At 46.8% G+C, this 12091-nt stretch overlaps 1 protein-coding gene across 2 annotated transcripts in view; it reads left to right on the top strand.

Annotated features, from left to right (window-relative positions):
- Window positions 1-5563: 5563 nt before the first annotated feature.
- The window catches only part of Etv6 (ETS variant transcription factor 6), a 238163-nt gene continuing 231635 nt past the window's right edge, over window positions 5564-12091 (top strand). For both annotated transcript variants that reach the window (XM_057786286.1, XM_057786278.1), the window contains exon 1: window positions 5564-5864. In XM_057786286.1, the coding sequence (XP_057642269.1) occupies window positions 5832-5864 (33 nt within the window). In that variant the 5' untranslated portion in view covers window positions 5564-5831. The remainder of the gene's footprint in view (window positions 5865-12091) is intronic.

Genomic DNA, 12091 nt, shown 5'->3' with positions numbered 1-12091 from the left:
GAAGAAAAACACTTCTCCAACACAAGACGATGAGGAAGACATTAGGCAGGGCAGAAAGCTCACAACAGTGCTAAGATAATCTTTCTTTAAAGGAACTGTCCCGATCTCACCTTCAAAATAATTGAAGGCATTGATAGTAAATTGAGTATAACTAACATTGTATTGAAGCTGAAACCCAGCTCTGTTTCAGATCATATTTAGTCAGCTTCAAGTCCAGGGGCCTGATATTTAGTTGATTACTTACTATCCTTTCAGATAAACTATCTTCCACAGAGTCCAGAAAATATCTGCACATATACACAAAAGCGAGAAAATGGGACTCAGAGGCAAGCAAGAACGTCAATCATCAGTAGAAGTTAACTAAGAGATAGCATAAGTTTTATAATTATCTATGACAAAAATGCAAAAGGAGGGGCTGGAGAGATGGTTCAGTGGCTAGGAGCATAGGATGCTCTTCCCGAGGACCGGAGTTCAATTCCCAGTACTTACATGGTGCTTCACAACCATCCCTAACAACAGTCACAGGGGATCTACCCTTTGCAGGCCTCTGCAAGCATGTGGGACACAGACATATATGCAGGTGTAGTATGGAGCAGTGGACTGCTTCCTGCTGCTCAGTTTCCAGCCGCCGGCTAGCTTTACCCAAAATAATTACACAGAAACTGTATGGGGAGTATTTAAAGAAAAATATAGGAATATATATAGTCACCAGAAGTAAATAATTAGATAAGTTTAGTAGTAAATTGGAAACAAACAGAAGGGTAAAACTTGAAAATAGATAAACAAATAGATAAATAGAAAACAAACTGAAATAAAAGAAAGAAAAAGACAAAACAGAGTATTTGAAATTCATGAAATGGTACCATATATTCCAAACTTTCTATCATCAAAACAGTAAGAGGAGAGGACAGAGAAAATGGGCAGATAAAGTATTCAAAGAGATTATAAATAAGAATTTTCTAAAATGAATAGTACATTTTCAACTCACAGTTCTAAGGGCTGTGCCCGGTACCAATCAGAAGACTGCAGAGAGAACTATGTCATATCCAGAATTCTAAACCAAATGTAAAGAGATCTTTAGAGCATGACTTGAACCTCTTTAAGTAGATCAGGCTGGCAATGAACTCAGAGATTGGCCTTCCTCTGTCTCCCAATTAAAGCAGCCTCCCTAATGCTGTGATGACTCCCTACCATAAAATTGTACTCATTGCTACTTTGTAACTTTAACTTTGTTACTGTTACCAATCATATGTAGTATTTCTAATATGTAACTTCTGTGAAAAGGTCATTTGATCCCAAAGGGGTCTGGACCCATAAGCTGAGAAGAGCTGAATTAAAGGCTTACACCACCACATCAGTACACAGTTACTTTATTTGAAGATAGATTGATGAGGAAGCCTTGTTAACCAATTATCTTTAAGAGGTAGGACTACCACGAGGCACACGGCCCAGGCCCAGGTGCTCTCTTTCTTTGTGTGGTTCCCTCACCACACAGCTGAGCTTGGACTTCTCGGTCCGGTTTCGTGAGTTTTCCCCTTGTAATAAATAAAAATACAATTGTTCATCTTTAAGCTAGCCTGGTTATTTCCCAAATAGATAGTAATAAATGAAGATGTAAATTGCTGGCTGGTGAGATGGCTCAGCAGGTAAAGGCACGTATCATGAACATCTGGAGAACTGGGCTTGGTGCTGGGACCTAAACAAAGGTAGAAGGAGAAAACGGATTCTACAAAGTTGTCCTCTGACCTCCATATAGGTACCACATCATGTGCGTGACCACATTCACACAACACACATAGTAATAAATAAAAAATTTAAAAAGATACAAATTGAGATTTCTAGAGCAACTATTCCATTTAACATAGAAAAACTTTAGGAAGATAATCTAGACAGAGAGTGAATATACAAAAATGTCCAGTGTAGCCAAAGGGAGACAACAGGAACCAGGGACATGAACCCCATGACACATGGAATGGGTGGAGGAGGTGAGTTTCTCACGTGTGCTATTCCTGATCAATGAATGGCTTTGGAAATTTGCTTCTGCTCCAGACCTGATAATGACTTGTCATGAGTTCAACCTAAAACCACAAGGAAAACAGAGCTTATAAGCAAAGGTATACTGCAGTGAAATCATTTCAACACAACTAGCATCGATTCAACCACACATAACGATGAGCTGCTGCTCACATTCCCCATGCTGTCAACAGTTAAACCCAAAAGCAAGGTCTGCATTTCAGCACGAGTGTATTTTTCTGAACCCAAAGTACCGGTTCAAGAGGAATTTTTGACAAATGTCAATGGAAGTTCAAAGGATATTTCCATATTTAAAAAGTCCATTTCACTGTCACTGAGGAGTGTCCACCAAATTTCAATGAATGTGTCTAATTTGCACACTCAAGGGGATCTGTCGTGAGAGTTTGTAAAGTTCTAATAGAATTTTTAAGATGTCTTCGGGCAACTGAAAGTCAAGTACAATCATACACTAGTGGACTCCCATGAACATGTGGTGGCACCTGTCTGGGTGAAGAGACACTTCAAAATTAAACGTATATTCCTATCGAAAGGCAGTATTTAATAAGGCAAGCAAGGAGTTCAAGGTCATCCTTTGTGGTGTAGCTTAGAGGCCAGCCTGGGCTACAATAACAAACCTTGCTTTGAACCACAGGTCAGTAAAAGTTATTCCCTGCAAAGGAATTGCATTTCTTTCATTAATAGACCTACACTGAAAATTCTGTTTAAAAGCATGTGGACACAGCCCTCTTAGTATGTAGGTATTTACACAAAGGCTTCAGTTTTGCCTCTTGGCCCACAAAGCTTAAAGTATTTACTAAAAGACCTTTTGCAGAGCCTGTCAACAGTAGGCTAAGGGCAGCTTTTGCTGTAGCTACTACCTTGTGCTTTGCTTTGCAACCCCAGACATTCTACCTCAAACTGCCACCTCTGAATCACCAGGAGAAGGCCAAGACATGTCAGGAATGGAAGATGGAAGCTAATTCAGTTGTGAGGTTAGGCAATCATCACAGCTCACACCAATTAGCACATGGATATGGCATGTTTTGTTCAGGAAACTCTTTGTAGCGAAGTCCCCCATCCCCACAGGCTGGCTTTCCCCAGTTCCAGTTACCCACAGTCAGACACGGACATGGAAATTTCCAGTCACAGTAGTAGGCTTTATTATCTTACATTACGGAAGGATATAATTGCTCTGATTTATTATTAATTATGGTTCTCTTACTGTGTCCAATTTATTAAAACTTTAGTGTATATATGTATAAGATTATATAGATAAGACAACATATACATGAATATGTGTGTGTGTGTGTGTGTATCTGTGTGTGTGAGGTGTCTGGCTTTAAGTACACACTGGGCCTCTTGGTATACATCCTCCATGAATGAGGGATATCCTCTTATATTTATGAAAATCTTATTAATTAGATGCTACCCCTTCCTATTTCAGAGAAGCTGAGATGTTTTCAGAGATCCTATTGACAGATAAGGGATGTAAGAGTGCACAAGACTTAACTCAAAAAGCCCATCGGATATAGTGTCTGCGAGAAGCAAGGAAAAACAAAAACTGTTTAGCTGGGGAGGAGCGCTAGCTTAGAAAGCCACGCACGAGGCCAGGGTTCAATCTCCAGGACTATAAACAAACCAGCAAATAATGGAGGTTTAAGCACCCCTTTCCCCCCAGAAAGAACATAGTGACCCAGGCTTGTCATTCCAGACTTGGAAGGCGGAGGCAGAATGAAAAGTTGGGGAAAATTCTCTGCTTCAAGTCAAGGCCAACCTGAAGTAAAGCCTCAAGAAAATTTACAAACGGATTGGGTGGGGTGGTGCACGCCTTTAATCCCATTAGTCGGAAGGTACGTGGATTTGATTTCAAGGCCAGACCCTGTCTCAAAAACGAACAAACAAATTCAACAAAAAACTAATAAAAAACCAACAACAAAAAGCTACAAAAACACAGGAGAGGAGTATAGGTGTTTGTGAGGGATAAGAATGGGTAAAAGCAAATGTGTTGGGAGCTGCTGTGCATAAGGATAAGTTCTCTTGGGGAACATGACTGCTACGTGACAAAACTGGCTGTGGTGTCTGGAGGATCCAAAAAAATATCCCATTTTATCAGCAACGGGTGCCTGTCCACCCGGACCCTTTTAACAACGTTAGAGTATTTTGATGAATGTATGAACGGAAGTATTGTTTGAGAAAGTCTGAGGACATTTTACGATGCTGAAAAGTGTGCAAGAAAAAAATATCAGAGGCAGAATGGCTTACAAATTCCAGACCAGCCTGAGTGAATTCCAGGCCAACCAGGGCTACACTGGAAGACCTTGCTTCAAAACAACCCCGCTCCCCCGGCAAAGAAACCAGTGGGAATAGAGGGGAGAGTCTGGAAAATCAGAATGGTACTCAGCAGGGAACATGAACATAATGCGTTTACACACACATGCATTTATGTTTATTTTACCCTCAAAAGATAAAATGGTAGTGCATTTATAGTCCTACATCATTTGTCCACACATTAAACCCTGTATGTACTACCGGGGTTAGAATTTAAATACCGTCTTCTGCAGTGGGCATTTTAAGAGATTATAAATAGCAATAAAAACAGTGAACGCAACGCTGGTGCTCAAGGCTAGCGCCTCAGCCCCAGGATTCTTGCTGCCCCTCCTCTGCAGGACCCCCGGCCGTCCCCTCCGCCAATGACCGAGCCCGAGCAGCGGCCAGGGGAGGGCTAAGATCTGCAGGAACGCGCCCTGTCAACTTTGTAGTCCAGTCACCTCCGTCGGTTGGTAGCGGCCGCTGTGGCTTTAAATGGCCGGGGGATTTCGAATCGGGGAAGGCGGGAGGTCAGGCCGAGGGGCGCCCCCAGTCGCGGGGAGCCCCCGCCCGCCGCGTCCCCGGACCAGAGCGCGGCCGCGCTGCTTTGTCTCCGGCGTCGCGCCCTGCACTTCCCCGTGCGCAGCCTGTAACCCGAGCTCCCATTTCCTGGTGGATTCTCTTAAAGCGGCCGCGGTCGCCGCGCAGAACAAAGGCCATTGTCTCGCTTCCTCCTGCGGCGCCGCGTCCTTCCCGGAAAGCCCCTTCCTAGACCGCGGTCCCCGGGCTGCATCGGCGCCCCGGGGAGCGCACAGGAAAGCCCCTACTGTGCGTGGCCCAGGGCCCCCGGAGGTGCAGCCAGGAGAGGCGGGAGCGGAATGAACCAGGCTTGAGAGTCCTGGGGCCACGCTGCGAGGTTCCCCAAAGGCGTCCTCCTCGGGGCGGCCCTGTGGGCACCCCGCGCCCCTCCCCCGCACGCCTTTTGATTTCCCCGCGGCCCGCGGTAACCCGAGCTTTTATTTCCTGGTGGCTCCTTTAAGAGGCAGAGCCCGGTGCTGGGAATTCACGTCAGTTTCTGCCCTGAAACTCTCAAGATCAATGAGCAGAGAGCTTTCTCAGTTCTGCCTTTCAGTTTCTCTCTTCCAGGAAGGAAAACATTCGAGAGAGCGAGGGAGGGAGGGAGCGAGCGAGCGCCGCGGGGAGGGCGGGGGCGGGCGCGCCGGCCGCGGGTGGGAGGAGACACGCGAGGCCGGCCGGCTGCGCCCGGGTCGCCGCGCCGCGACCCGCACACCCCACGCCGTGCTCGCCGGCTCCCACGCCCCCGCGCCCGCGCCCGATCCGTGCGCTCCGAAGACCCCCCTCCCCCCGCACCGGGCGGCCGCCGTTGGCGATGCTGCAAGAAACTTCTTAAATGACCGCGTCCCGCTGCCCCGCCGAGCGTTTCTGGGTTGGGGAGAGGAAAGGAAAGTGGAAAAAAACTGAGAACTTCCTGATCCCTCTCGCTGTGAGACATGTCTGAGACTCCTGCTCAGTGTAGCATTAAGGTAATGATTCTGTTCCCCTCCTTCCCCTTGGGCGATCGAACCCCCTCGCCCCGGTGCTGCCGGTGCAGTTGCTATGCTTGCGGGGAATTATTTGGGGCGCGAAGGAAAGAGGTGCAGCTCGTGGCAGCGGCTGTACCCTTTAGCATAACCTTGCTACTCCCCTCTCCCGCCGAGCCCCGTCTGGGCTCCTGGGCCCCCCACCCCACCCCCTTCTTTTTGACAATGTAATGCCGGTTTCAATTGGTAGGAGGAACCCAGTTTGTCTTCAGATCTGTAGAACACCTCCTTAATTAGTACGCTTAAAAATAAGAAAGGAAAAAGAAATTTCCCTTCTCCTTATTCCTACGCCCAACATGTGACTAAACTGTAACTTTTGTTCCCGAGGGGTGGTCTCCCTAGGGAAAAAGTTATAGGGGCCCCACTAGAATAGTCTCTCTTTCTTTCAGGACTCTGGGTTCTATCACACAAGATTTTTACCCCCCCTCGCCTCCCCCCTCCTTCTGATTGTGATTGCAAGCCCTGAGACAGCCTTGGTGTCAGCTTTTCCTGGGCATTGCATAAGGAAAAAAAAATTAAACCAAGGTGAATAAAGTTGCTGAATAGTTATTTTACTCTTGGTGCATATGAAAGTTGAGCAATCTGAGAGTAGAAAACTCCTGTGATGCGGGGTGGAAGAGAAGTGACCAGGCAAAATGACCTTCTCTGACAGTGCAGAGAGGCGGTTGAAAAACTGCAGTCTCCGGGTAGCCTGGCCTGGGCTAAGTTGAGGACGAGTATTTGCAAACAGCCCTTGTCTTCCAGGTAGTCGTATGTGCATGAGTATGTACATCTGTCGACATGGGCTGCGATGCTGTAGTTTGTTGCTTTTAAAAAGTTGTTGTGAAGTTTGCCACCATCGGGAGGCAGAATGATTTGTCTGTCTCCCCCAGTTATTTTTCCCATGCTGCAGTTATAGGGAGCTTTATTTCAAGGGTCCGCCAGTCACCAGGAGGCAAGCTTTCTGTTGCCCAGGCAAGGCTGAAGTTTATGAAGTTTTGCTTTTGCTTCTGGCTTGGCCTATTTAATGCGTGCCCCTTAGATGGATGTTGCAGAAACAATGAACTTGTAACCTGTTTTCTTCTGTGGCGAGTTAGGCTTTCCAGTTTTAACAGTGAGGGAAAGGGATGTTGTCACACTGACTTACTAGGGTCATAATTAGAGTCAGACCTTAGTGTTTCTTATCAGGAGTGATGGTAACGGGTTTGAAGTAAGGCTGATGGGGACTCAAAAGGTGCATGGGTGTCTTTGTTTCTACCTCACAGAAGAGCCCAGAGGAACTTTTGGGCTTTTGTGTTTGTGCATATCTGGGGTTGGCTTTGGAGCCATGCCTCACTAAAGAATTTAGGACGCTGTGATACTTCAAGACCAGTTTCTTTTGCAATATAAATTAGATTCTTTGTCGAATTCAGGAAAACCTTGCTGTATGGATAATCTAATTTATTTCACACTTCATAACAAAAACAGAGGTACCTAATAATAGGGCATTAGATCAGCAAATTGTATTTGGCTTGATGGCAATAAACCAACAGAAGAACCTGGACCACCTTCAGCACAATAGCTTTAGGTTGAAAACAACACAAGGCACTCTGTCCTGTGACTTCTGATACCACTTCTAAAGCCACTGCATTCCTGCTGTTCTGATGAGCTCACGGTGGTATGCTGGAAGCTGGAGCGCCTCTGTTGAATGGCTTCTTTGCACCCCAATAGAAAGAAGAGCTAACTCATGTAGGGAGCCAAGCCCCACCAAAACACTCTCAAATGTGATACGGAAGTTGGATGCGATTCATCTTATCGTTTTTTCCTTATTGTCTTAGGTTGTTTATTTTTCGTTTTTTTTGACTTTGGTCCTGGGGATGGAACCTAGAACCTTGTACAGGATAGCTGAACTCTACTCTTGTGCTATAACCGAGCCCTTCCGTGCTTTTTTTTTTTTTTTGGATGCCTCTTTTTATTTTATCTGTCTGTATGTTGTCATTTAAATGTATTTGTTGTTCTTCATTGCTTATGCAATTGACTTTTTTGTTTTGGGTTGTTTTTGGCGGAGCTAGCCTGTGAACGTTTGCCTAGGCTGTGGGTGTTTTTAGGTGTGTATGCGTGGAGACAGTATCTCTCCGTGGAGTTGCTGGAGTTTATCATGTTCCATAATAAACCATGGAGATCAAGGACCAGGATTGGCTCAAGTCACCTGAAAATGTTCCAGTGATGTAGCACTTGGGATGTGGTACAGTTATGGCATGAGAAAAAAAAATGTGTACAAGCAAGCACCAGACATGTTGCTTGCTTCTAGGGGCATCGGTAAACAACCAACTTTTCCTTGGAGTAGAGAGTGTATGTGAGTTTGAAGGATTAGCTGATGCTAAAGGCAGGAAGGCTGTCTCTGAGTGGCAAGATCTCTCTCTCTCTCTCTCTCTCTCTCTCTCTCTCTCTCTCTCTCTCCTCTCCTGAAACTTCCCCTATCTGCTCTCCTGCCTCACTAACAGCTGGTCAGCGGGCAGTAAATTCCTCAGCAGCTGGTGTGATGGAGGCCACAGTGGGGGTGAGGGAGGGGGGAGGGGGAAGCACTTTGTTTACTTTTGAGCCCTGGTCTGTTCTGCTAGGAAAGACCAGAGTCAGGTCTGGGTGAAGTTTCCAAGGTGAAAGCTTCTGAAGGGGTCAGTAGTGACACCTAGGTGAGTACAGGTGGCTGCCAGGAGGGCTGAGAAGGCCTGTGTGTGTCTTTGCACTTAGGCGAGTCTTTCCCTACCTGCAGGAGTTCACGTCAGACACCCTTTTTACAGTGGAAGAAAAGCTTCCCCTGCCAGGCTCCAGGTCATCCTGAGCAACACCAAACCTTGCTTGTGCTCTGCAACATTGTCGTGGGCTCTGCTGGGTTCCCGCTGGTTGGGGTTGGTTGATCATCTAAGAAGTCACCCCGTCCCCCAGAAGTTTGTCACAGGGCAAAGAAAACAGATTGGCGCTTCCACCATACGCCTTCACCTTCAAGTCACCTGTTCAGTTTTTCATTCCGCCAAGTTAACAGCAGAAAGTGGTTGTGGCTCAGCCGCCACAGGCCTTTTGCAAGGCTTGGCACAGAACTTACATTGGCTGAGGTGATCCGGGACACTAAAAACTGGTGGCATAATTGCCCTGGCCCTTCTTTTCCTGTTCTCCTTATCAGTTCACATTTATGGTAGAATGAGATTCTCATTTAAAATAAGTGTTTTGGAGAGACTGCACTAGGCAGAGCTGGTGTCTTGGTGTCTCTTACTCCTTTGGGCTAGCAAGGGTAACCTTGGTGCCTTAGTTTCTCACCTGGCAGCTGGTGCAGAGTTATTTCTGTCATGTTTGCTGACTCTAAGTGAGGTATGGAGGAGGTGAGTGTACCTCCCTCAGTCAGCGTCCGTGTGTCACCTTCTTTCATAAGGTTACCCGAGGGCCAGAGCTCTGCTTGGTGTCTCTCCAGAAAATAAAAGAATTTTGATATACTAATAATGTTTGATTATATTTGATAATCTAAGAAACTGCTTTGGTGTCTAAACAAAAAAAAAAGGAAAAGAAAAAGGAATTGAGGTGAGAATGTGGTTTATTCCTCTAATAACCTCTCTTGGGAGACTGGAAGGAGTTCAAGGTCATCCTTGCCTACATAGTAACTTAGAGACCAGCCTAGACTACCTGAGACCCTGCCTTAAAAAGAAAAAAAAAAATTAAAGAAAGGAAGGATTTGGAAAGAGAACAAAGTTTTGAGGGACCCTTACAAAGGGTCAGGGGGTAAGCAGGCTTGTTTGGCCCCCATTCCTCTGACAGTATCTTCAGGGACCGATTAGGCATTGAGAGTTCAGTCAGAGTTGAGAGATGCATCCAGACCCTGGGCCACACACTTCTGTTTTCACAGTTGGTTTCTGAGAGCTGAGTGGCTGCGTCAGCCCATGGATGACTGAGCCTGGTTAGAACACAGGCCTACGGGGTCTCAGGCCACCACATCACATTCTCAAGGTTCATGGTGTGTCTATAAAAGGCCAAGGAAATCTGATACAATAGGCCCTGAGCTTTGGCACTTCCTAGTGTGGTCCATTTTAATCACCAGCCAGCTGGTCTGAGGGCACGGAGCTATGTGCCATGGAAGATGATGTGTGTGGGAACACGGGGCTGCAAGGGTCTAGTCAGGTGTGAGAAGAGGAAGTGGGAGGAGGTAGGGCTGAGGGAAGAAAGGCCTGGTGGATTCGGGTTTGCACCACGGTTTGCAGACACCCGTGTTGGGAGGGTGTGGGAGAGTTCGGCCAGTCCACTGGTGACTGAAGGCAGTGCTGCCTGCTCCCACGTCACCTCTTGGTAAATCCACAGGTGAGCCCCAGGCTTCTTCACCCAGTCAGCCAATCCTGTCTATACCTTCACTTACGTGTGGTAAGCACTCTCTTAAGAGAACAGACCTGCCAGCCAAGACAAGGTTCCTCTGGAAAAGGGTAGGTGAAGCAGGGGAAATTACCTTGGCTGTGAGCAGCCAATACAGAACTAAGACGGGGGTTCTCAGACACACGGTGCAGGGGCAAGGGGTAGGTAGCTGGGAGTTACTTGTAGGGCCATTTCATTTTATTACTGAATTTTAAAGGTTGGCCTTTGGTGCTGTTTCCCCAACTGGGCAAGTCTAAATTGAAGGAAGCCCCTTTGGAATGTGAGATATAAGGTGGGACGTATCTTTCTCTGTGAATACCGCTTTAGAAGAACAGCACCGTGACTTGGTCTCTGGCAGAGTCCGTCTATGCTGTGTTCCAGTAGACTCGAGGAAGCAGTACCTGTGCGTTTATTGAAGAGAGTGTGACTTTCCTTCAGCGTTCCCACGCCAACAGGAGCCCGGCTTGAAGACTGTTGGTTGCCAAACCTGGTATTTGGGGAGAGAAAGGCGAGACTAAATTAGGGAGAAGTTAGAATTACAGCCTATTAAGAAGCAAACACATTTTATTGATTTTTCTGTACATACAGGAACCAGACTAATAAAATAGCATTTACTGGGACATCTCAGAATGAGCCCCTATGAATAGGCAGCCGTGACTCGCGGTTCCGTACCATCCGTTGCGTAGGAACGAGTACAGCCGTGTGCTTGAAACCGGTCCTTTGGTGTTGAAATGTTACCACAAATCTATCATTTGCCCTGTTAATTCTCTGGGTAACCCTTTCATCTTTGACAGTGAAAACAGACAGCGCAGCCGAGTCTGGTCCCAGGGATTTGCAATCTTTCTGTCATAAGGAAGAAGACCTCACTGTGTTAAGTACGGGCTCCGCCATGTTGATTGGGCTCACCGCATGGAGTCCTATGGGCTGTGCTTGTGGAAACTGCAGAACCCTTGGGTTTGGGGAACTTTATAAATTCTCTGTAGTTAGAAGTGCTTCATTGCTGTTTCAGTGGTCACCTCTCCAGCTCAGCCTTACAGCTCTGGAGGGGTTCCTTCCTTTTGCCCGCAGGCCTCCTCCTCCACAGTGGCCACCCTCACTGGTTTCATGATGTCCTGGTGTTTTAAGCTTAATGACCTCATTCTCTCTTCACAGCCTTTCCTGGAGGCAGTTTCCCTCCCCATTCAACAAACCGGGAAACCGAAGCCAGGGAGGCTAAGTGCCTCAGATCTCTCCGGCTTGTATGCCTAGTGGCAGTACAAGTCTCAGAGACTTATCACCAGTCTGTAGTTCCCTGAGACTGTTGTGAGTTACGTCCCTCTTCAGGAAGCAAATTAGGAAACCCAGGGTGATGGAACTGATGGGTCCTGGCCATAGCTCAGGTGAACGGCAGGGGCGGAGCCAGCCCTGAGATGACCAACATGGGTCCAGCCAGCAGAGGTCTTGCATTCCCTCTGCCCTCTGCTTGTTCAATGTTGAAGGTGGGTTTTCTTCAGTACCCATTAGGGCCAGCCTGATGGTCACTCTTAGCCAGAGACCTTTCTTTGGATAAATGTCCAGGTGATCCTTTTTTTTTTTTTTTTAAAAAAAATACTGCTTCTGCAACTCTCTAGTGATGTGTTATCTCGCATGGCTCTATTTTGTCCCCATGCTTTTCCTGATTTTCACTCGGAAACCTCTCTCTCCACTCCATTTCTCTGCCTGATAGTTTCTTCATTAAGTGGTTTGATGTCTGAAGTTGTGTCCTCAGCCTGTCCGACCTCGGGGCCAGATACCCTCCCTCTTTACCGGCATTACTCCTTCCTTTCCCTTGTACAGCTTTA

This window comes from Chionomys nivalis, chromosome 1, assembly GCF_950005125.1.
Source record: "Chionomys nivalis chromosome 1, mChiNiv1.1, whole genome shotgun sequence".
NCBI lineage: Eukaryota > Metazoa > Chordata > Mammalia > Rodentia > Cricetidae > Chionomys > Chionomys nivalis.
This window is presented reverse-complemented; position numbering and strand designations above follow the sequence as displayed.